Here is a 25,699-nt window from a genome sequence, read left to right as displayed (position 1 = left end):
ATGGTAAACAAGACGGACTATTTGGAATTACAGCTGGAATTACCTTATTCTATTCTATAATCGGCTGGTCAGTGCTATACTCAATACTTAAGTGACTTACCCATCCAATGAGGATTGTTATTTTCTTGTTTACAAGATGCCACATCTGAGTCGCTGACAAATCCTGAATTTCTATAAAGATAACTGTCCAGAGATTTATAAGCACGCAGTGCTTCACCACTGAACAGCGAGGGAAAGTTAATGAGGTAATTATACACGTCTGGGTATTCCACCTCTGGCAGTTCAAAATCCACTGACACGGTCGTGAAAACTCCGTCCGGTAAGCCATAAGGGTCACTGATCTGTAGATCGTTTATTTTAGACATGTATCTAGTTATCTGTTCATTAGAAAAATGAGCCGTGTAGTCGGTCGGTTGAAATTGATCCATTCTGTACACAAGTGCAGCAGTATTCAGCGGTGTTTTTTACCGACAAGATGGCGGCTGTGTACTTTCCGGTCACATGACTGCAAGATCTCTATAGACGATAAAATCAAGTTTAATGATTCCGCAACAGCGTTATTTGAAGACAATCAGTTGATGGCAGAATGAAAGGTGGTGGTTATTCTGGAAAATGCACGCACTCATGGCTTTACCTAGAACCCATGGTTCAGTTTTCTGAAAGGATTAAAGATTCGTTTTAAATGTTTGCTGAAAACGAACCACATCACAGCCTGTAAAAACTCGCCATCCGACCTGCGGAAGCATATTGAGGTATATAAGCGTTTTATTCCAAGAGAAAGCTTGCAATGAAGTTGTCTGTGCTTTTAGAGCTAGCGATAACGTTGCCAACGTAGCTATGCAGTCTGGTGAGTCACATGACTTTCTATGGATTTGTCCGCCAAGTTGCTGTAGCCTTGTCCATGGCTAACGTTAACATATAGCTAGTTAACTTGGACACCGTTAGTTAGCATGTAAAAATGGAGTTACGCTAACATGAATAACTTTAACTTATCTGAAGTCCTTTCAGAAATATGTTTTAGCATAATCTTGCCAAATAAACAATGTAGAAATCTCTTACTAGTAGCGTTAGCTACACAATATGATTTCGAGTTTGAAAAGAGTTTGCTAGCATGTCAGGTGGAGTTTCACTGAATAGCTAGCTTAACGCTAAACCACCATGATGGCACAGCATGCGTTCATTGTGTGAATTCACATTTCTGTCTTTAGTAACGGCATTAGGTTTTGTCAGCGTTGTGGCAATAATACAACAATGTGTTAATAGAAAATGTACTTTCAATACTTAAGTATTTTAAAAAGCAAGTACTTCTGTACTTTTAAGTAAAAATTTGACTGGACAACTTTCACTTGTATCGGAGTAACATTTGACCAGTGGGATCTGTACTTTGACTTAAGTAATGAAGATGGGGACTTTGTCCACCTCTGGGAATTACTATATCGAGGACTATATAGTGAGCTCATTGATAAACACTTTTGGACACTCATCCGTCACGCCGTTATTTACGTCGTTACTGTCGCACAATTAAATCCTGCCAAATCAGTCGGCTGGTGGGTTTTCACATGCATGTATGTATTTTTGCGATAAATCCATATTATACTGAGCGTATTTCCGACGTTAATAAATACAAAGTACTTTGTCTGCTGCATCTTTCAGTTCTTTGAAACCAAGGCCGAATACTTTCTTCTTTGCCGCTGCATTTTATGAAATCAAGTTTGAGGCCTTTGATTAATTCCTCGCTCTGCGCGTGATCTTTTATTCTTGTATTTTATGTTATTCTATTTTAGATTTTTAAATTGTACTTGAATGTCCGTTTATCATGCGTTCCTTCCTCCGTACGTTCACACCAACACACTTGTCCTTCAGTACGACTGCAACGCATGATGGTACACTACTGTTCAAAAGTTTGGGGTCACCCAGACAATTTTGTGTTTTCCATGAAAAGTCACACTTTTATTTACCACCATAAGTTGTAAAATGAATAGAAAATATAGTCGAGACATTTTTCTGGCCATTTTGAGCATTTAATCGACCCCACAAATGTGACGCTCCAGAAACTCAATCTGCTCAAAGGAAGGTCAGTTTTATAGCTTCTCTAAAGAGCTCAACTGTTTTCAGCTGTGCTAACATGATTGTACAAGGGTTTTCTAATCATCCATTAGCCTTCTGAGGCAATGAGCAAACACATTGTACCATTAGAACACTGGAGTGAGAGTTGCTGGAAATGGGCCTCTATACACCTATGGAGATATTGCACCAAAAACCAGACATTTGCAGCTAGAATAGTCATTTACCACATTAGCAATGTATAGAGTGGATTTCTGATTAGTTTAAAGTGATCTTCATTGAAAAGAACAGTGCTTTTCTTTCAAAAATAAGGACATTTCAAAGTGACCCCAAACTTTTGAACGGTAGTGTGTATATTGCTTGGTTAGTGACCATCGATTGTACACTACTTTTCACGATGCATTGTGAGATACTAGGGTGGGGTTTACATTAGACCGTATCAGCAGATCATCAGATTAACGTTTTTAAAACGATTAGCGTGCACACAGCAACGCCAATACACGGATACGCTCGGCTCCGCAGGCATCCTGCGCTCCAAATCACTCCGCCCTGAACAGCAAGTGCCCTCTGGAGGGTGCGCACTCCGGCCCTGCGCAGCTCACAGAGCGCGCGAGTGAAGCGCACGAGCCACGATTCGGGACTGAGCCGCTGTGTGCGTGTGATCTCAGTGCATATCGGGCATGCGCATCACTTACCACTTGCAAGTGGAAGGATGGCAAGCCTAAAGACAATCATAACTACACAATGGGCAGTATTTGCATCAGTATTTGCAGTATTTTCATACTTTTATACTCTTTAATGAAAGGTGATACAAGGCGGAAGTCCGCGCCGTTTTTCAGCAGTCGCGTCACATGACCAACGCCAGCGAATCAGGAAGGTGGATGTCACAGTGACGTTGTCCAATGACGACGCCAGCTAGAGCTCAGCACAGCGTATCCGCGTATTCTCAATGTTTACACAGCACCGGACCAGACACGATCTGGATTGAATACGTGGACCCTGGCGGATTCCCGTTTCCCGGCGTTTCCAGGCGTTTTAATGTAAACGGACAGTGCATCCGCGAAGAAAACGAGACAGATACGGTCTAATGTAAACTTGGCCTAGGAGTCCACTAGCTATATAACATGTAAGAATTCTCACTATACATTCGGACAGCATGACAAAATGGCGAACTCACTATATAATGAATAGTGAACGATTTCGGACACAGGAAGAGAGACAGCCTGTCATGTTATCCAACACCCAAAAAACCGAAGTCCTCTGTCCAGAAGACTCTTCCATGGTGGAAAACTTATTTAAAATGTTACAAAGCACTGACACCAGAGACTTCTTACATAAACCGTTCTTCACTTTTCCTTGTTAAAGAACGGACGCGATTTTATTCTGCTTTTTATCAGACTTACATGATGTACACTGTCCGCTATACAAAGCTCCTGGGAACGAGTTCTTATCAGAACGACAAGGTATTCGATTGAGTGCGCGAATATGAACCTGACACTTGAATAACAGCCTCTGTGAGGGGTGTGTTGTTTGAGAAAATTAATCAACACCTTCAGATTAAAGACTTCTATAGTGCTGTGGTTATTATTAAGCATTATTACCAAAGAAAGAGTGCTGTCATACTGATCAGCATGGCTGCGACTACTTGCGGCAATGCGATACTGCTTTTATACAACAATTTGCTCAACAAGAAATTAGTATTGACTGACATTTCAGACAGTTAGTATGGTCAAATAATTTGTCCCAGAGAAGCCACAGCTGGATAGTATTGCCCTGGCAACGTGGTCAGAATAGTAACACTTTAATAAAACCAACTATTGCTATAATAAATTTTATGCCGTGAACATGGACGTTATAAAACCGTGAAAGTGTCCACGGGCTGTTATACTGAATATCTGCACTCCTGGAGCGCTGCTTGTCCCACCAAAATTTTTGGACTGGAACTAAACATTGTATAAAGGTTTTATTGCATACTTAAAGGCCAATTTATGCTGACAACCCAGTCCTCGCAGATGGCGTCTGCGTAGCCCTCCCCACCTTCGCAGATGCTCTGCGCGCACCTCCCAAAAATTGTGACCACCGCAGAAGCCTCGCAGACAGCGTCGCAGACAAGAGGGCTCTGATTGGTCCACTCTACATCCGCTGTACACGCACTTCCGCTTCCCTACTTTCCCGGTTTGGTTTGTTTTCACGACCGGCATTTTTAAAAACACGAGCGAAGATGAAGCAGCACGAAGAGTGGTTGATCGAGGAAGTACGTACATACAACTCCAGCTCTAGTCATTATAAGTAACCGGAGGATAAACACTTCACTAACCACACCCACCAACTACTCCTAGCGATTTCGCGCCCCCTTGCGTTGTGCCGGTGAATAACATCGCGCACGCCTATTACTCCCCGCTCAACGATAAATTACAACTGTCTGCGAAAAGCTATCTGCGAAAGCCTTGTCGCAAGAGCATGCAGAGGCCCTAAGTCTTCTTTTGCTGTCTCTCTTGAGACAATCAGTCATGGTATGGACCCTTTTCACGTGACGTCACGACAAACGCGGCCGCCATTTTGGACGTGTACTACCAGTAGTTTACCACAGACAGCATTGACGAACGGCAGCAAAGAAAGTTTTTACTTTCAGCAAGACTTCCATCATGCCACTATATTGTTGTGCACCTGGATGTAGTAACCATCAACAAACAAGGCAAGGGTTATCATTTTATCGGATCCCGACGGAGAAGATGGATAGCGGCCATTAACAGATTGGCAGCCCTCGGCATACCAACGCTTGTGCAGTGACCACTTTGTTGGAGGTAAGACGAATAAAATTAGCCAGAAAAAGCATTACATTGCTGCTAACATTCTGTGGCGGCGAGTGTGTAACCAAATAGGCTAAAATAACCCATTGTAACCTCTTTGTTCTTCTGTAGTAGCTATTGTTGACGAGCTAATGTCAACAACATAGTAGCTGGTATGTTACTGTAGCAATATTTACGTTCAGTCATTTGGATGACTGTTAAAACCTTTCAGTCTCAAGTTTTTCCTTTACTGTATTTACTAGTTTACTGTAATTACGATCCGGCAGCTATTTACACCGGATCCAGTATAAATAGCTGGCGGAGCCAACGTCCGAGGTTCCGGAGCGCGCTCCGGCTTGCTCCCCCTCAAATTAAGTAGCGCGCGCCGGCTTGCTCCCGGAGTGCTCCGGCCGAGGTTGCCCTCAAATTAAGCAGCGCGCGCCGGCTTGCTCCGGAGCAAGCCGGAGCGTGCTCCGGAGCAAGCCGGAGCGTGCTCCGTAACCTCGGCCGGAGCACTCCTGGAGCAAGCCGGAGCGCGCTCCGGAACCTCGGCCGGAGCACTCCTGGAGCAAGCCAGAGCGCACTCCGGAACCTCGGCCGGAGCACTCCTGGAGCAAGCCAGAGCGCGCTCCGGAACCTCGGACGTTGGCGTGTATGTGTATGGCGATGGGTTTTTAATGACATAGGTATACAGATCATGTGGGCTGAAGTCAGGTAAAGACGAGGGCTTCGTGTACTTCCGTACGTCAGTGAACAATCCTGGTGGAAGCAGGTAAACGTCGTTCTCTAAGCCTGCTAACCTCAATTTTTGCAAATACCTCTCCCTCTGCTCGCCCTGTAAATGCCCTACGTCGCTGGATAGTGAAGGTGTTTTCTGCATCTCGCTCCTTTTTCTTTTATGTTTTTTGTTTGTCGCCTTCCTCGCATTCAAACTGATTCGAGCCGAAGTCCACTACATGTCCAAAATGGCGGTCGCGTTTACGAAGGTCACGTGACTGAAAAGGGTCTATACACATCACCAGTTAGGTTTCCATGCAAACAAACCGGAATGCAACATCGTTCCACGTGCGAGCATCACAGAAGTCCATTGGCTCCACTAAATCACCATTTAACCACAGCGTGACCACAAACTTTCCATCTGAAACCACTAGGCTCCCAAATTAAAACCATCAAACACATCAAAGACCAGTCACAGTTCAAATGTTAAAGCACTATCACTTGATATATCATGAGCTCAACCCTGATACACCATTACAGAACCACTCGGAACCAAGAGAAAGCCGTTATGGGTTTCCACAGCATCACATCGAGCTAGCTAATAAATAACCGTGTCTCCTTAGTCAAGCTTTCTTAACTGAGATGATCAAGTTTGTTGTGTTTGAGACTGGGCATTTAAAGAGTTAAAACGACAAACTTGGGGTACAGTTCACAAACTAAGCAAACCAGTTTCTTGAGTAAAAACCAAACAAAAAACCACGAAATGTTAAACAAACAAAAACTACCAAGGTTAAACTACTCAGATTAAACCACTAATGTTAACCCACTAAGTTCAAACTACATAAACACTAATGTTAAACTAACAACGACTACGGCTAAACTAAGAAACTACCAAGGTTAAACTAGACATTAAACTAAGGTTGAACTATTACGGTAAAACTACAAAACGTTAATCCATCATCATTAAACTAGTCAAGTTTATTGGTATGGTTTTTAACAACAGACATTGTCACAAGGCAGCGTTACAGAAAATTCAGGACTTCAAAACAAGCTAATTTTCTCCCTGGTCTCATGACAGAATGTTAAATCACTAACATTAAACTACAAACACGAAAGCTGTACTGCCTTTCAGATTTTTCAAGTGTTGGTCATAAAAATAAATTTTCCCTGACACCCAAATATTTTTTGTTTAATGGACCGAAAGCTACTCTCTCCAAAATCACAGACTTCCAATTTTATTATTTTATTTTTTAAATAGAACAATTAATGAATTTAGGGCCACGTTTAACTATGGTTAAACAAACATTAAAATTACTAGAGTTAAACTACAAACTTTAAATTAAGGTTAAACCACAAACATTAAAACAACATTAAATCACTATAGTAAAACTACAAACATTATACTAAAAACTACTAAGGCTAAACTCCATAAACTAGCATTAAACTACAAACTTTAAACTAACGTTAAACCACAAACGTTAAAACAAACTAAAGGTTAAAACGCAAACATTAAAATAACATTAAACTACTGAAGGTTAAAACATGTTAAAATAACATCAAACTACTAAGGCTAAACTCAAACTAACATTAAACTACAAACTTAAAAGGCTAAACGAATGTTAAAACATTAAACTACTAAAGGTTAAACCACATGATGTTAAACCATAACATCAAACTACAAAAGGTTAAACACAGTAAACTCACATCAAAACTACAGACTTTAAATTAAGATTAAAACCACAAACATTAAACTAGTAAAGATTAAACCACATACGTTAAAACAACATTAAACTATTAAGATTAAACTCAGTAAACTCACGTTAAACTACAAACTTGAAACTAAAGTTAACCACAAATGTTAAAATAACATTAAACTACTAAAAAGGTTAAACTCTAAACTCAGATTAAACTACAAACTTTAAACGAAGGTTAAACAAAACATTAAGCTACTAAAAGGTTAAACCACGTATGTTAAAATAACATCAAACTACGATGGTCAAACTCCGTAAACTCACATTAAACTACAGGTTAAACCACAAACGTTAAAACATTAAACTACTATGGTAAAATGGCAAACGTTAAAGTTACATTAAACTACTCAAGTTAATCTCAGTAACATTAATGAACGTTAAACTAAGGTTGAACTACTATGGTAGCAATACAAATATTAAACTCCAACCGTTAAACTACTAAGGTTAAACCACAAACGTTAAAACATTAAACTACTATGGTAAAATGGCAAACGTTAAATTTACGTTAAACTACTCAAGTTAATCTCAGTAACGTTAATGAACGTTAAGCTCCTAAAAGTTAAACCACAAACGTTAAAACAACGTTCAGCTACTACAGGTTAAACCACAAACGTTAAAACAACGTTCAGCTACTACAGGTTAAACCACAAACGTTAAAACAACGTTCAGCTACTACAGGTTAAACCACAAACGTTAAAACAACGTTCAGCTACTACAGGTTAAACCACAAACGTTAAAACAACGTTCAGCTACTACAGGTTAAACCACAAACGTTAAAACAACGTTCAGCTACTACAGGTTAAACCACAAACGTTAAAACAACGTTCAGCTACTACAGGTTAAACCACAAACGTTAAAACAACGTTCAGCTAGTAAAGGTTAAACCACAAACGTTAAAACAACGTTAAGCTAGTAAAGGTTAAACCACAAACGTTAAAACAACATTCAGCTACTACAGGTTAAACCACAAACGTTAAAACAGCATTAAACTACTCAAGTTAATCTCAATAACGTTAATGAACGTTAAACTAAGGTTGAACTACTATGGTAGCAATACAAATATTAAACTCCAACCGTTAAACTCAGACTTTACTCCTAAGGTTAGATTATAAATGTGAAAGAGCTGTGAAGCCCGGAGCACTCGGGTTCAACCACCAACATGAAACTACACACGGAAAAGCACTAACATTAGCTAGCCGGCGAGGCTAACAGTTAGCTTGTGTTTCACTAATGTTTTGAAAGACATGTTCCAGATCCGCCACAGAAATAATCAACAGATTCATTTACACTGAAACAGAAAGAGAGGTTTTATAAAACACACACACAGTTAGCCGGCTAACGGCTTCATCACTGGGGTGAGTGGAACCTGTTCATTTCACGAGCTACATTAACGGCTAACTGCTAACAGTTTACAAAAATTACCGAGTTCAGAATGAACCACAAACAGCAGCCGAGCTGACTGAAGCCAGTGGCGAGAATAACGGGGTTCGGTATTAAACGGTTTGAGGTAAACTGCTCGGATACACACCTCGATTCCTTCCGACACAACAAACCGCAAACGACACGAACGTATTTCAAATAACCACCTTTCAGTCATGAAGTACACTACAGAGGGAGTAAAGGCCGCCGGATAAAGTGCACTAATGGAAGAAGCCAGGAAATGTTTGAGACGAAGCCTTTACAGCCGGAAATGGTTGAGTAAATCCTGCTTTTCCGGAAAGATTTCTCTCCGGTTGATGACAAAAGAAAAGTCTCGTGTCACAGGAAGACTTTTTTTTTCTCTTGATTTCAAGATTCCTGATTTGTGTCTAGTTTCATGAAAATAACAATCTAAAGAGAATGCTTAGTGAAAATATTATTACATTCAGTTTATAACATCATAGATATGCATTTCAAACATTCAAAAATAATTTATGATTTACGATCGCGGTGGCTACAATTAGACACTTTAACAATCTTTTGGCCGTTGCAAAAGTAGAAAAGACTTTCAATATGTAAACTTTGCATGAATAATTACTCAAACTTCCAGTGGAAAAAAAAAAGACCTGATTCCTGTATCAGATCATGTGACACTGTTCCACAATTATTGACACCTTTGTGCACATTTATCGGCACCGTTCCACAATATCAACACCGTTTCACAATTATCGACACCTTTGTCCACAGTTATCGACACCCTTCCACAATAATCAACACCTTTGTCCACAGTTATCAACTCCTTTGTCCACAGTTATCGGCACCTTTGTCCACAGTTATCGGCACCTTTGTCCACTGTTACCGACAACTCTGTCCACAATTATCGGCACCTTTGTCCACAGTTATCAACTCCTTTGTCCACAGTTATCGGCACCTTTGTCCACTGTTACCGACAACTCTGTCCACAATTATCGGCACCTTTGTCCAAAGTTATCAACACCGTTCCACAATTATCGACACTTTTGTCCACAGTTATCGGCACCTTTGCCCACAGTTATTAACAACGTTCCACAATTATCGACACCTTTGTCCACAGTTATCAACACCTTTGTCCAGTTTTCGATACCTTTGTCCACAATTATCTACACCTTTGTCCACAGTTATCAATACCTTTGTCCACAGTTATCGACACCTTTGTCCACATTTATCGGCACCGTTCCACAATATCGACACCTTTGTCCACAATTATCGACACCTTTGTCCACAATTATCGAAACCTTTGTCCACAGTTATCAACACCGTTTCACAATTATCGACACGTTTGTCCACAATTATCGACACCTTTGTCCACAATTATCGACACCTTTGTCCACAATTATCGATACCTTTGTCCACAGTTATCGACACCGTTTCACAATTATCGACACCTTTGTCCACAGTTATCAGTACCTTTGTCCACATTTATCGGCACCGTTCCACAATATCGACACCTTTGTCCACAGTTATCAACACCGTTTCACAATTATCGACACGTTTGTCCACAGTTATCGACACCTTTGTCCACAATTATCGACACCTTTGTCCACAGTTATCGATACCTTTGTTCACAGTTATCGACACCGTTCCACAATTATCGACACCTTTGTCCACAGTTATCAATACCTTTGTCCACAATTATCGACACCTTTGTCCACATTTATCGGCACCGTTCCACAATATCGACACCTTTGTCCACAATTATCGACACCTTTGTCCACAGTTATCGATACCTTTGTCCACAATTATCGACACCTTTGTCCACATTTATCGGCACCGTTCCACAATATCGACACCTTTGTCCACAATTATCGACACCTTTGTCCACAATTATCGACACCTTTGTCCACAATTATCGAAACCTTTGTCCACAGTTACCAACACCTTTGTCCACAATTATCGGCACCTTTGTCCACTGTTACCGACAACTCTGTCCACAATTATCGGCACCTTTGTCCACAGTTATTAACACCTTTGTCCACAGTTATCGACACCGTTCCACAATTATCGACACCTTTGTCCACAGTTATCGGCACCTTTGCCCACAGTTATCGACAACTTTGTCCACAATTATCAACACCTTTGTCCACAGTTATCGACACCTTTGTCCAGTTATCGATACCTTTGTCCACAATTATCTACACCTTTGTCCACAGTTATCGATACCTTTGTCCACAGTTATCGACACCGTTCCACAATTATTGACACCTTTGTCCACAGTTATCAACACCTTTGTCCACAATTATCAACACCTTTGTTCACAGTTATCGATACCTTTGTCCACAGTTATCAACACCTTTGTCCACAATTATTGGCACCTTTGTCCACTGTTACCGACAACTCTGTCCACAATTATCGGCACCTTTGTCCACAGTTATCGACACCTTTGTCCACAGTTATCAACACCTTTGTCCACAGTTATCGGCACCTTTGCCCACAGTTATCGACAACTTTGTCCACAATTATCGGCACCTTTGTCCACAGTTATCAACACCTTTGTCCACAGTTATCAACTCCTTTGTCCACAGTTATCGACACCGTTCTACAGTTATCGACACCGTTCCACAATTATCGGCACCTTTGTCCACAGTTATCGACAACTTTGTCCACAATTATCGACACCTTTGTCCACAGTTATCGACACTGTTCCACAATTATCGGCACCTTTGTCCACAGTCATCGACATCGTTCCACAATTATCGGCAACTTTGTCCACAATTATCGACACCTTTGTCCACAGTTATCGACACCGTTCCACAATTATCGGCACCTTTGTCCACAGTTATCGACATCCAGATGATTATTTATGAAAAAAATAATAAATAATCGGTATGTGGTATTAAATTAACAAAACAGTTTTAATTTAAAATTTGTTTTACATAGACTTATATTTAGTACAAAATATATTTTATATAAATATATAGATGTCGGTGTTTATGGAAATGAAGTAATTCTAATGTTTGTAAACAAATGAACTGATAATGTTTAACCTGCGGCAGAAAATCTTTTTGTTCCACTTTCTAAGTCTTTTCGTAGATCATATTTTGTTAATTATTCGTTGTTGTTTGTATTAATTTCTAGTTTTGTAGTTTACCAATAAATATCAACAGGGAATCGACACTGTAACCACATGGAAATCCAGGTCAAAGGTCGCATGTCATTCCTCAAATCTCATCTCATCTCATTATCTCTAGCCGCTTTATCCTGTTCTACAGGGTCGCAGGCAAGCTGGAGCCTATCCCAGCTGACTACGGGCGAAAGGCGGGGTACACCCTGGACAAGTCGCCAGGTCATCACAGGGCTGACACATAGACACAGACAACCATTCACACTCACATTCACACCTACGCTCAATTTAGAGTCACCAGTTAACCTAACCTGCATGTCTTTGGACTGTGGGGGAAACCGGAGCACCCGGAGGAAACCCACGCGGACACGGGGAGAACATGCAAACTCCACACAGAAAGGCCCTCGCCGGCCACGGGGCTCAAACCCGGACTGCAATATAGATATTTTCTGAATGGAATGGAAAAATCTGAATATTTTAAGCATGTAATGCTCAGAATTTATTCTGGTCGTATTCTGTTTATTGCAATTGGATTCCAAATACTCTATAAACATTCCATTCTGTTATGAATCAGAAAAAAAAAATTATATATATATATAAATCACAGCACTTTTATTTCTGTTTAAAGTACTTCATCTACTTCAACAATGTTACACAAAGATCGATCCATAACAGTTGTAAATGTCCCTTAATTCCACAGGGTGTCGATAATGGTGGACACCGGTGAAAGTGATCACTATTATCGACACCTCACGTGATTTCTCAATCACGCATTTAGATACAAAATGGCGGCTGTCAAATGAAAGCGTAAGAAACAAAGTAGGTTTCAACAAGGAGATCATGAGATATCGGTGAATTTAATCAGTAAAAACATGTCCATGATCTTTCCACCATGCTTACCTGCGATGATAACGTCCGGGTTTTCCTCAAATTGCTGATCGTGCTGAAAAAAATTCCATCTCAGGTAACGATCTATGTCATCAAATGTCAAGCTCTATTTAGTTCTGTTCTGAAAATAGAACTAAACCAGCATTATTTTTCATTCTGTGGTATATGGTAGTTTAAAATTACAGAACACTACATTTATTGTCACCATTTAAGGATCCCTGGGTACGATTCTGAGCTCGTAAGTATCATTCTCATGCTCACGAGGGATTTTAAATTTTTTAACGCATGTCCCTTTCGAGGCTCCGTAATATACAGGGTGTTTCAAAAAAACTTTTGATGTCATTCTGGGATATTTACACCTCAAATATTATCTAATTTTTTGAAACACCCTGTAGTATTACAATAAAACAAATCTATAATTTTAAAAACAAATGTCTTATGAATTTAAAGTCCTGTTGTTGGGTTTTTTTTGTATTAAAGCCAAACAAACAACTGCTACAACTCGGAGCTGTGTCACCATCTGCAGCTCAACACCTCGAAGACCAAGGAGCTGGTCATTGACTTTGGGAGGCCCAGACCAAGGTCACGACCAGTTCTGATCGAGGGAGTCAAGGTGGAGGCTGTGGATTCCTACAAGTACCTCGGGCTGTGGCTGGACAGCAAGCTGGACTGGACTTGCAACACAAAACACTTGTACAGGAAGGGACAGAGCAGGCTGTACTTCCTTAGGAGGCTGCGGTCCTTTAACATCTGCAGGAAACTCCTGTGGATGTTCTATCAGTCTGTGGTCGCCAGTGTCCTGTTTTACACCGTGGTGTGCTGGGGGGGGCAGCACATCCAAGAAGGACACATCCAGGCTGGACAAACTGATCAGGCGGGCCGGCTCTGTGGTCGGCATGAAGCTGGACTCTCTGGTGACGGTGGCAGAGAAGAGGACTATGGACAAACTATTGAACATCATGGATGATTCCAGTCACCCTCTGCACACCGTCATCAGGAACCAGAGGAGCCTATTCAGTGACAGAATGCTCCTTCCCAAGTGCAGGACGAACAGACTCAAAAACTCCTTTGTCCCTCACTTCATCAGACTGTACAACTCCTCTCTGGGGGGGGGGGGGGGGGGGGAGGGGTAACAGGAGGACAGAGGACGGGAAGGAGCAGAAACCTAGCCTAACAATAAGCAATACCGGACAATGTGCAATATAAAGTGCAATATCTCTCCTACCGCCGCCCCCCCTTCTCTTCCCCATATCTTATTCTTTTATATTTGTATATGTAAATACTTAATTTAGGCAGCACGGTGGTGTAGTGGTTAGCGCTGTCGCCTCACAGCAAGAAGGTTCTGGGTTCGAGCCCCGTGGCCGGCGAGGGCCTTTCTGTGTGGAGTTTGCATGTTCTCCCCGTGTCCGCGTGGGTTTCCTCCGGGTGCTCCGGTTTCCCCCACAGTCCAAAGACATGCAGGTTAGGTTAACTGGTGACTCTAAATTGACCGTAGGTGTGAATGTGAGTGTGAATGGTTGTCTGTGTCTATGTGTCAGCCCTGTGATGACCTGGTGACTTGTCCAGGGTGTACCCCGCCTTTCGCCCATAGTCAGCTGGGATAGGCTCCAGCTTGCCTGCAACCCTGTAGAACAGGATAAAGCGGCTACAGATAATGAGATGAGATGAGATGAATACTTAATTTATTTTAATTTATCTAGAAGTTTTTCTCTATTTCTTTTCTCTGTTTATCTGTAATGATGCTGCTGGAATCTTAATTTCCCTGAGGGAACCTGCCCAAAGGGATCAATAAAGTTTTATCTAATCTAATCTAATCTAATCTAATCTAATCTAATCTAATCTAATCTAATCTAATCTAATCTAATCGGGTTTATTTTGACACCCAAATGCTTGACTCTCAGGCATATTTAGAGTCATTTATAGCAATTTAGAAGTGATGTATCCACTAGATCTCAGCCTCGGTAAGTCATGTGGTGGGTAAGCGATGTTCCAGTCTCGGATTCCCTCGCGGAATTTATACTCAGAGTGTGATATTTGTATCTTGGAGGTGTTAGCGCCCAGGGAAGTTTTATTTTAAAAGAAAAACAATCTGGACACTGTGTAGAAATATGAACAAATCAAACATGTCTGGTGTCGATATTACCTGTCAGTAAAAAGGAGCTGATTTTATTTTATTTTATTTTTGGAGTTGAACGTAATACAGGTAACGACAAAGGGCTTTTATTTTGAAAAGTGGTAGTCACGTGTGCTGAAAACTCACTCCAGGAATCGGTTCGTAAACTCTGGAGAGCTCAGAGAGGTGAGTGAAGCCGGTTTGGCCGCCATATTACCACTCCCACGGCGTGTATTTGGCTTGCTCCAAGAAAAGTATCTCCTGACTTGTTTTTTTTTTTACACAACTATAATTATCTTGACGGATATTATTTCTGTTTTTCTTCTTATACAGTATACGTTTCTCTTTCATATAGTTCTTCCTTTCTATACGGTATATCTCAGTACTCACAGGTGAAATGTCCGTCCACAATCTTTGCCCTGATGATTTGTGCAGTTCACTGCTGCACATGCAGGCATTTTTCTTCTATTTTTTCCTCACCAATTATATAAATAACTTGCCCAATTTTGTGTAGATTACAGTTCGAAATAACGCTTCTGCTCCACGATGCGAGTGGTAAGATGGCGGCCAGCTGGCTTCACTCTGGCGAGCCTGCAAATGTTATATAGAGCTTCAAGATTGAGTTGTAAAAAACGAGGTTTTTATATTATGCCAAATCCGTTGAGAATTTTTTATTATTAATTTCGGGGGGTTGGGGTATGTTCCTTCGTGCTGTTCAAACTTTATTAACTCCAATGATGTTTACACGTTATTTGTAAGTCGCCATCTTTAGTCTGGTTGAATGTGATGTAACGTTCGTGTTATCTACATTGTTATTGGTCAAAACATTGACGTCGAGACCGTAATAGCCAATCAGAACAGTTTTTACAAAGATACTCACGTCCGCTTTCTGTGATCAAAACTTACTTAGACATGTCTGTGAGCTGCATCTCAAAAATACTTTCCTCTAATCGGTGTTTTTTCTCAAGATGCCGAATACTATTGACAAGCGAGATGAAGCGAAGGTACGTGAAATTGATGCTGGTATAAAAAAAAAAAAACAAGTTTAGCAAAGCAAAAGGAAAGCAAGAGAGCAGGTTAGAGCAGGTAAAAACACAGGAGGCGCTGGCTAATGAAAGAAAAAGGGAAAAAGAGAGGACTGATGAGCTTTTGGCTTTGGCCAGGAAGCTGAAGTCTAAATGATCAAATGAAAATTTGTTTCAAAAATAACTGGGAACTGTAAAAAGTGTAAATAGACATTTTCCTTTTGAAGAAAACATACAAGTGATGTGGACAATAAGATAAAGACAGTCCCCATAAAATATGGATTTGTTTCATTCAATAAACTTTATTTATTTAAAGGTTTAGTTATCAGGGACAATGCACATTAATAAAACATTTAAACAAATGTAAATATGCCAGGATTAACCAGAAGCCTATTTTGCATCTGCTGTCCCTGGACTGATCGATGAGAAGTTTGGGTTCGGGGGAACCCGTTTGCCCTGCCGGAACGTTTGCGGCTGGTTACACGATGGACGCGTGGGAGCGGTGGCGGGTCGTGTGCCTGGCGATTTCTTTCTGTGGAGGACATTGAAGATATCTACCTATTCGGAACCATGATTACAGGACTTTTGCTGATTGGATTAGGCATTGCCCTGGTATATCGAGGAAATCAGACAACGGTGACAGCTGTTCAAAGCCCCACAAAGCTGCCCGATATGATTGGAGTGGTGGGCAAAGCTGTTGGCACTCAGACTGTGGACATTCAGAACTTTAACCACAAAATGGTTGTTATCTTGGAGCAGCTTTCAGCTTTGCAAGGAATACATTTTTCGGAGATCAATTTGAATGGAATGGACAGATATGGATGAGCGGTGTGGACGTGCAAAGACTGCGTCTGGAAAGACCAAGCAATTCATATCGACATTCAGCGCCCTGAGACAGCACCGGCCTTGGTTCAGGCCATTGCTGAGGAAACATTTCCCCCTGAAGGTCACTGCCGGGAGACACTCGCATTCCTCTCTAACTCTCCGCGGTCACCATTTTAACCCCCAGTGTGACAAGCGGGTGCGTGACCAGCGCCTTCATGGCTGCAGGAGCGGATGGCTGCTTGCTTGCGCTGGATTACCTCCTCCCCCCCCACCCCTGATCCCCCCTTCAAGTCCTGTGTTTAAAGTGTACTTGTGTTGTTGTGTGCTTATGTGCAAAGGTTTTTTAAATGTTCCCACACTGTACTCCTGACAGGAGCATAGTGGGGGGGGGGTGTTCTTTTTTCCCCTTATCTCTCCTCATGTTGTGTTTCCTTTTTATCTTTATCCCTGTCTTCCTGTCCTGTCTACCCTATGTCAATTGTATGTTGTATATGTCCGGACAGGTTGACGGCTAATTTCGCTGTTACATGTGACTAGTGACAATAAAGGGCATCATCATCAAAATAGTCACCCTAAAAGAACAAAAATTAAAATATTTCCAAATAAATAAATCTAAATAAAAATAAAAACAAAACTAAAATACATTTACACACAAGCTAACAAACTCAACACCAAACAATTACTACAAACAAAACCAAGAACAACATTAAGCAACAACAAAAAACAACATTTATAATACAAGACACAATAAGAAACTAACAAACCATAACCAAGGAGGACATAAACACCATACACATAATAAACCATACACAAAAAACAGTAATACGAGACATGACGGATGGCATCAGAAAAACATCGGCAGGCAGGGCAGCAAACATGGAGAAAAATTAAGCACTAAAATTTAATGTTGACAGCCTTGACCACTAATTAACCACTTTTTAAAAAAAAAATGTAAAAGAAGCATAATTTGATTGAATATTGAATTATAGCTGACAGTGTTGATAACTTTTAAAGTTTAAATAGACATTGTGAAGAAATCATATACAAGTAATGTGGACATTAGGAAAAGGTCAGTCTCTAAGATATGAATTTTTTTATTTAATTCAATATATTGAACATATGAAAATTTGAATTATTAATGGAACCGTAAATAACTGAATTTTAATGGACATTTTTTTTTAGAAAAACAAGTGATGTTGACTGAGTAATAACCAGTTCCCATAAAATCTAGATATATTATTTTGAATTAATGTAATACACAGTCACTGGTTCTGTTCATAATTTTTATGGACAGAATTTCTAGGCGCAGCCAGGGGCCGGAAGGAATCCTGTTTGGGAACCACAGGATTTCATCTCTGCTTTCTGCGGATGATGTCATGTTGGCTTCTTCAAACCAGGACCTTCAGCATGCACTGGGGCGGTTTGCAGTCGAGTGTGAAGCGGCTGGGATGAGAATCAACACCTCCAAGTCCAAGGCCATGGTTCTCGACCGGAAAAGGGTGGCTTGCCCTTTCCAGGTTGGTGGAGAAGTCCTGCCTCAAGTGGAGGAGTTTAAGTATCTCAGGATCTTGTTCACGAGTGAGGGAAGGATAGAGTGTAGAGTGTGAGATCGACAGGCAGATCGGTGCGGCCTCCGTTGTGGTGAAGGAGGAGCTGAGCCAAAAGGCGATCTACGTTCCTACTCTCACCTATGGTCATGAGCTTTGGGTAATGACTGAAAGAACAAGATCGCGGATACAAGCAGCCGAGATGAGTTTCCTTCGCAGGGTGGCACAGTCACTCGGGAGGAGCTCGGAGTAGAGCCGCTGCACCTCCACATCGAGAGGAATCAGCTGAGGTGGCTCAAACATCTCTTTCGGATGCCTCCTGGACGCCTCCCTGGGGAGATGTTCTAAGCATGTCCCCCCGGGGAAGACCCAGGACACGCTGGAGGGACTATGTCTCTCGGCTGGCCTGGGAACGCCTCGGTGTTCTTCCCGAGGAGCTGGCCGAGGTGTCTGGGGAAGTTTGGGCTTCCATGCTCAGACTGCTGCCTCCGCAACCCGGCCCCGGATAAGCAGAAGGAGATGAGACGAGGCAATAAACATACTGATTTTGATATATTCTATAGAATAATGTTTTTATTTCAATAAGTATTAAAATACACTACCGTTCAAAAGTTTGGGGTCACCCAGACAATTTTGTGTTTTCCATGAAAAGTCACACTTTTATTTACCACCATAAGTTGTAAAATGAATAGAAAATATAATCGAGACATTTTTCTGGCCATTTTGAGCATTTAATCGACCCCACAAATGTGATGCTCCAGAAACTCAATCTGCTCAAAGGAAGGTCAGTTTTATAGCTTCTCTAAAGAGCTAAACTGTTTTCAGCTGTGCTAACATGATTGTACAAGGGTTTTCTAATCATCCATTAGCCTTCTGAGGCAATGAGCAAACACATTGTACCATTAGAACACTGGAGTGAGAGTTGCTGGAAATGGGCCTCTATACACCTATGGAGATATTGCACCAAAAACCAGACATTTGCAGCTAGAATAGTCATTTACCACATTAGCAATGTATAGAGTGGATTTCTGATTAGTTTAAAGTGATCTTCATTGAAAAGAACAGTGCTTTCAAAAATAAGGACATTTCAACGTGACCCCAAACTTTTGAACGGTAGTGTAGGCATCAGGTGTTTTAATTAACTACAGCTCAGATTGCAGGAAATAGGGTGTGTAAGGTCTCATTTTGAAAAAAATTCCCGGGGGGTGTCCCCCTGGCCCCCCCTTATAACAGATTTTCTGCTTTTTTCATCAGGACCCACTCTCATCCCTGCATCACGTCCACGCTGGAGGCCTGGTACATGGACGAGTCCAGTGAAGATCAGAGACTGCCTCATAAACTCGACCCCAATGAAGCAGTGAGTCTCCAGACCCTCCAGAAGATTGGGGTTTGCCACTGGAAGGTGCGGGGAAACTCTTAGTTTGGGGTTAAGGACCATTATGACACTAGAGATGAAGTGCATGACTCGAATCATACAACTAGTTCTGATCTAGGGATTAGTGTCGGCTATTTTCAGGAGAAACTCAAGACATTTAAACTCTTAGTTCAGTTGTACATTAGTATGTCTGACTTGTATGTAATTTTACCTTTATCTATCTGAGTCACCAGGGGACAAACTAATTTGCATACCGTAAAATACCAAATAATAGCCCGGGCGATTATTTGTCTCAATCACGTAAGAGACCCGGCGCGTATTAGAGACTAGGCGGCTATTTGGAACAGGCGATTAATTCCTTCTTCACAAATACCTTCCCCAAAATCTACCTCAAAACGGGGAAAAAATCATTCTCAGATAGGCCTACTTTTAACCAGTATAACTTACAGTTTGTTTAGAGTTAGATTACAGATAGCACGGTGCCGACTTCGGGGAATTTTGAAGACGCAGAATGCATCTTCGCATGGCACAGTCGGGGTGGATAAAGGATAAATCACACACCTTTTCCTGTTAATGACTAGTTAAGCGCATGCTTTACAAAATAATCAAGAAACCACACCATTGTCTGTGCGCAGCACTGTGATTTAATTACTCTGCAAAGTTATGGTCACTTGCTATCACCCTCACCCATGCAGCCTCCACCCTTTGCGCTTCGCGATGTCTGTCAATCTGAAATTGCATGGAGGGCGCGACGTTGAAGCAACATAATTAGGGTGCGAAGTGTCAAACCAAAGGGTTTTTTCTTATGCTGAAAAATAAGTGACCTGCAGTGGCTACATACTGTCATCTTGCATTCTCACGTTTCTCTCCAAGACGTCTCCCTATTTGGCCGATATGAGCCTATTCCCCGAGTGAGTTGGTACGGTGGCTCGACCCCGTAGAAAACTTAAAGTTCGGATGAAAGTTAGTTGAATAGGTTACTGACTTGTAGGCCTACATGTTGCCTGCCTGACGCGTGCTTCTGCCCAACTTGCACGACAGATTACTTGTTGAAAAGGCCCCTTGGATTAGATTGGCCGCGAGCAGACTGAAATGCATGTTAGAACGCTCTCACCTTTTTTGTAAAGCGTCTTCCAGATCCGAATGGGTAAGGGCAAGTGAAATGGTATAAGGTCTTTAATAAAACTCAGTGTGTGCTTTGACGCATGCATTCGGCAATTTAGGTCGTTTAACAGAAGCAGCAGTCCAACCTTGGAAACCCGCAGTCCTCAATGTCACCACACACGCTGGCTTTCGTTGGGTGAATACCCCAAAGGGGTGGCTAAGACATCTGTCAAAAGTTACGGAGTTGCATTCCTCAAGAAATATTACGGTAGACCAAGATTATAACATTGAAATGGCATGTTTATTATCACGTAACAAAATGTTGTAAACAGTATTATAGAAATAATTTCATTCATTCATTCATTCATTCATTCATTCATATTGTTTCGGTAGAAAACTATGCAATGCAAAATCGTTTAAAAACCAGAAAAGTGCTGGGCCTCAAGATTCTAGATAGAACGTTCGGACGCTTTTTTTTTTTTTTTTTTTTAGACCCCGGCGAGTATTCGGAACCGGCCTTTATTTGTCACAACACACGCGTACACCCGGCCGTTAAAGGGAACTCGGCGGTTAATTGGAACTCGGCTATTATTTGGTATTTTACGGTATTCATTAACTCGTCATGCCCATTTGCTTATTAGAACCTGTTCTATGAAGATGTTCTGATAACACTTGGAAGATCAAATTCCATCTTACTGAGGCAATATTTCTTTTTCCTGCTGACAATTTAAACAAACAAACAATCGCGATAAACGATTGAATCGTCCAGTCCAGCGTTGGGAAAAAAAAACAAAAACAGGAAAAAGACCATTTCCACCATTTCAGGTTTAAGAAGAGGACAGAAAGGTGGAATATTACCAGCTTGTTGTCTTCTAACGTTAAATTCTGGAGCTCAGATACACAATTCATAAAGGTTGGGAGGTATAATAATCAGCAGAGGTGGATGAAGTACCCGACTTCATTACTTAAGTGAAAGTACAGATCCCACTGGTCAACTGTTCCTCCGATACAAGTGCAAGTTCTCCATTCAAATCTTTACTTAAGTTAAAGTACATTTTCTGTCAATGCATTGTTGTATTATTGACACAGCGCTTACAAAACCTAATGCCGTTACCAAAGACAGAAATGTGAATTCACAAAATGAACGCATGCTGTGGCATCATGGTGGTTTAACGTTAAGCTAGCTAGTCAGTGAAACTCCACCTGACATGCTAGCAAACTCTTTTCAAACTCAAAATCATATTGGGTAGCTAACGCTACTAGAAAAGAAAGATTTCTACATTCTGTTTATTTGGCAAGATTATGCTAAAACACATTTTTGAAAGGACTTCAGATAAGTTAATGTTATTCATGTTAGCATAACTCCGTTTTTACATGCTAACTAACAGCGTCCAAGTTAACTAGCTATGTGTTAACGTTAGCCGTGGACAAGGCTACGGCAACTTGGTGGACAAATCCATAGAAAGCCATTTGACTAACCAGACTGCATAGCTATTGCAACGTTATCGCTAGCTCTAAAAGCACAGACAACTTTACTGCAAGCTTTCTCTTGGAATAAAACGGTTTATATACCTCAATATGCTTCCGCGGGTTGGACGGCGAGTTTTTGCACGCCGTGATGTGGTTCGTTTTCAGCAAACATTTAAAACAAAACGAATCTTTAATCCTTTTAGAAACTGAAACGTGGGTTCTAGGTAAAGCCATGAGTGCGTGCATTCTCCAGAAGAACCGCCTCCTTCCATTCCGCCATCAACTGATCGTGTTAAATAACGCTGCTGAGAAATCACTGAACTTGATTTTATACAGTCTATGGATGTAACGTGACCCTAGTGATTACTGATCGGCTGTCTCAGTGTCACCTGGGGGGGAAAAAAAAAATCAATCACGTTTTAGAAAAAAACTCCAAAACGTCCCCTTTCAAAGCTGTTTCATAGTAATGAGTAACGAGGACCTTGACAGAAATGTAGTGGAGTGAAAAGTACGATATTTGTCTTTCAAATGTAGTGAAGTTAGTCATAAGTTTCCAAAAAAAAAAAAAACACAAGTAAAGTACAGATACTCAAAAAGTGTTACTTGAGTCCTGTACTTAAGTAATGTACTTTGTTACTGTCCACCTCTGATAATCAGAGTAAAATGTACTGTGTATCACGGCAGTGTAATACGCTGTAGGGATAATTTTTAACGATTTTTCACCAAAGGCGAAGTGAATATCGGTGAATGAGATGAAGTCGAGGTTATTATTCACAGATATTCACTGATCCTGAGGTGAATAATTGTTTGAGTATAAACACACAAGTGATTATTTAAAAAAAAAAAAAAATTCTAATTTCAAAAGTGGCACTCAAATGTAATAACGGCGCGGTGCAGATTTATCACTCCTCTATGCCGACGCCCATAAAATACTTTGTTTTGAAATCGACAGAATAAATCCCAATTCCACCTCATTTTTGAATAGTTTTCGACCAAACTTCATAGAATCTTTAATGCTTTTCGGAACAGCATTTATTTTTCAAAATTTCTAATTCTTCCTCACTTACAGTGACGATGTGATTGGCCGCCATTTTGCCAAGTCGCTTGAGGTGATTATCGAAAAATATTATACATACGGTACACTTTTTCCGTGGAATAAAAACATATATTTTTTTCACAGTCCGGTTTCCATCAAATCCTGCGCTGTGATTGGCTGGCGAGTTACGGACCTCTGGCGACTCACTCGTTCACAACAACAAACGTAGCAATTTTTGTCAACAGTTATTTTCATATTTCTCAGGAGAATAGCATTAATTTTACAGCATGGATAGCGATAACGACAGTGTTCACAGTGAAAGCGAGTTTTACTACCCTGAGGAAGAAGAAATAAAAGAAAACATTTCAGGAGAAAGCTAAAAACCTCTAACTGCTGCTGTCGCCAAGCAAAAACATGGCTGAATCCTGAATGACTCAATTTTGTATAAATAGGGGACTACATAGGCGGCAAAATGTAGTTTTTTTTCCTGCCATGGAAGTGCACTTGTATACCGAGGAGGAAGCCATTTGCATTACAGCCGTGAATGAGGATTCAAAATGGCGGCTCGGCTCGGTTTTCCCTTTCGGGCGCTCTCATTTTCTGTTAGAATTTGGTAAAGAAGAAAATAAATATATTATTTACCAGCTTAAGGTCGGTCCGTATGGTGAAATACCGTGACCTCGGCCAAGAGGGCCTCGCTCAGTACTTTCAAGACCTCGGTGACGGTATTTCACGATACAGACCTCTCAGCTGGTAAATAACATATATATATTTTCTATTCCCTTCTAGTGGGTTTATTGATAGCATGCAATATTGTTCACATATCGCTTATCCTCTGTGTATTACGCCGTTCTACCCAACGGAGAAATGAGCATGCAGTATTGTTAGAATATTGCACATTGTCAAGACAACACGATGTCACACATCGGAGATGTAAAACTTCCGCGTTAGCGAGCGACAGTGACAGTTTGTGAACAAACATGGCCGTGAGGATTGCTTCGGTAAAAATGTAAGATTTTGAGAGAATTTTGGCTGCCAGGTCGCTCTGCTGTGTGTAGCTGTCAGTGTTGATTTTAACAATAACTCGGTAAATTACACAGGGGAAAATAAATAAATGAAATGTATATATATTCGGCTTGACTGCATTAGCAGCGGCCTTCGCCAACACTACACCAGCTGGAAGGTAACTGGACTGCCATGCTAACAGCACCAAGTCGCCGGTAAGCTAGTGTTGGCCTTCAAGAATACTGATATGAAGAGAGAATGTATAATTATAAATACGAATAATATTGGCTGGCTTTATTTTCATGGTATATCAGATATATTCCATTCAGCTACTGATCTTCGACTTGTTCAGTATCATGCTAGCTGAATGGAATATATCTGATATACCACTCAACGCCAGCCAATATTATTTAAACAACCCAAATCTCTCGCCCAATCAGCCCACGCGATTTCCTACAATCAATAAAAAAGTAGCCTATGTGAGAGAAATTCCTTTCGGTCTTTCTACAGCAAAAAGGTCCACGCCTTTTCTTACAAGCTGTCATGATGACCGTGGATCCAAATCTTCCATTTTTAAAACAGAGCTCTACTTCAGATTATTCAAACCGTACTAAAATAAGTCACCTTTAGTACTGAAGAAAAAGGAACTTAGAATTACACGTCTTTGTTTCTCTTCAGTTAAACGCTGATGTCTACGAAAATGACCCCGAGTTGCAGAAGATCAGAGAAGAAAAAGGTTACTCCTACATGGACATCATTGACGTTCACCCGGATAAACTGCCCAACTATGAGGAGAAAGTAAGTAGGTTAAATCCAAACAGTTCCAATGACATGCATGTTTTAATCTAACAGTCACCTGTTTTCCAGTTAAAAACGTTCTATCGGGAACACCTTCACCTCGACGACGAGATCCGGTACATCCTGGATGGAAGAGCGTACTTCGACGTTCGAGACAAAAGTGACCGTTGGATACGGATTGCTATGATGAAGGGAGACATGATCACACTGCCAGCAGGAATTTATCATCGATTCACGATGGACGAAACGGTCAGTAAGCCCTTCGTCCAAAAGCACGCCATGCTTATTTTAGAATTTAATTCATCTTCGAGAGATACACTACCGTTCAAAAGTTTGGGGTCACCCAGACAATTTTGTGTTTTCCATGAAAAGTCACACTTTTATTTACCGCCATAAGTTGTAAAATGAATAGAAAATATAGTCGAGACATTTTTCCGGCCATTTTGAGCATTTAATCGACCCCACAAATGTGATGCTCCAGAAACTCAATCTGCTCAAAGGAAGGTCAGTTTTATAGCTTCTCTAAAGAGCTAAACTGTTTTCAGCTGTGCTAACATGATTGTACAAGGGTTTTCGAATCATCCATTAGCCTTCTGAGCAGGGCTTTGAACCGGTTCAAGGAACGAAAACGAAAACCGGGAACTTTTTCTATTTCACATGGAACAGAAACGAA

General features: G+C 41.0%; 2 protein-coding genes across 5 annotated transcripts in view; one reads left to right on the top strand and one right to left on the bottom strand.

Annotated features, from left to right (window-relative positions):
• The window catches only part of psen1 (presenilin 1), a 35,461-nt gene extending 26,535 nt beyond the window's left edge, over positions 1 to 8,926 (bottom strand). For 2 of the 4 annotated variants that reach the window (XM_060934691.1, XM_060934694.1), the window contains exon 1: positions 8,744 to 8,842. The gene's annotated coding sequence lies outside the window, so the exon portion shown is untranslated. The other 2 variants (XM_060934692.1, XM_060934693.1) reach the window with 2 other exon arrangements.
• Positions 8,927 to 15,705: 6,779 nt separating this feature from the next.
• adi1 (acireductone dioxygenase 1) overlaps positions 15,706 to 25,699 on the top strand; it is an 18,829-nt gene continuing 8,835 nt past the window's right edge. Inside the window, exons 1-4 of the mRNA XM_060934690.1 lie at positions 15,706 to 15,845; positions 19,493 to 19,640; positions 24,907 to 25,026; positions 25,096 to 25,275. Coding sequence (XP_060790673.1) covers positions 15,754 to 15,845; positions 19,493 to 19,640; positions 24,907 to 25,026; positions 25,096 to 25,275 — 540 coding nt within the window. The 5' untranslated portion in view covers positions 15,706 to 15,753. The remainder of the gene's footprint in view (positions 15,846 to 19,492; positions 19,641 to 24,906; positions 25,027 to 25,095; positions 25,276 to 25,699) is intronic.

This window comes from Neoarius graeffei, chromosome 11 (genome assembly GCF_027579695.1).
Source record: "Neoarius graeffei isolate fNeoGra1 chromosome 11, fNeoGra1.pri, whole genome shotgun sequence".
In the NCBI taxonomy this organism is placed as follows: Eukaryota; Metazoa; Chordata; class Actinopteri; order Siluriformes; family Ariidae; genus Neoarius; species Neoarius graeffei.
Note: the sequence above shows the minus strand (reverse complement) of the source record. Positions and strands in the feature narration are given on the sequence as shown.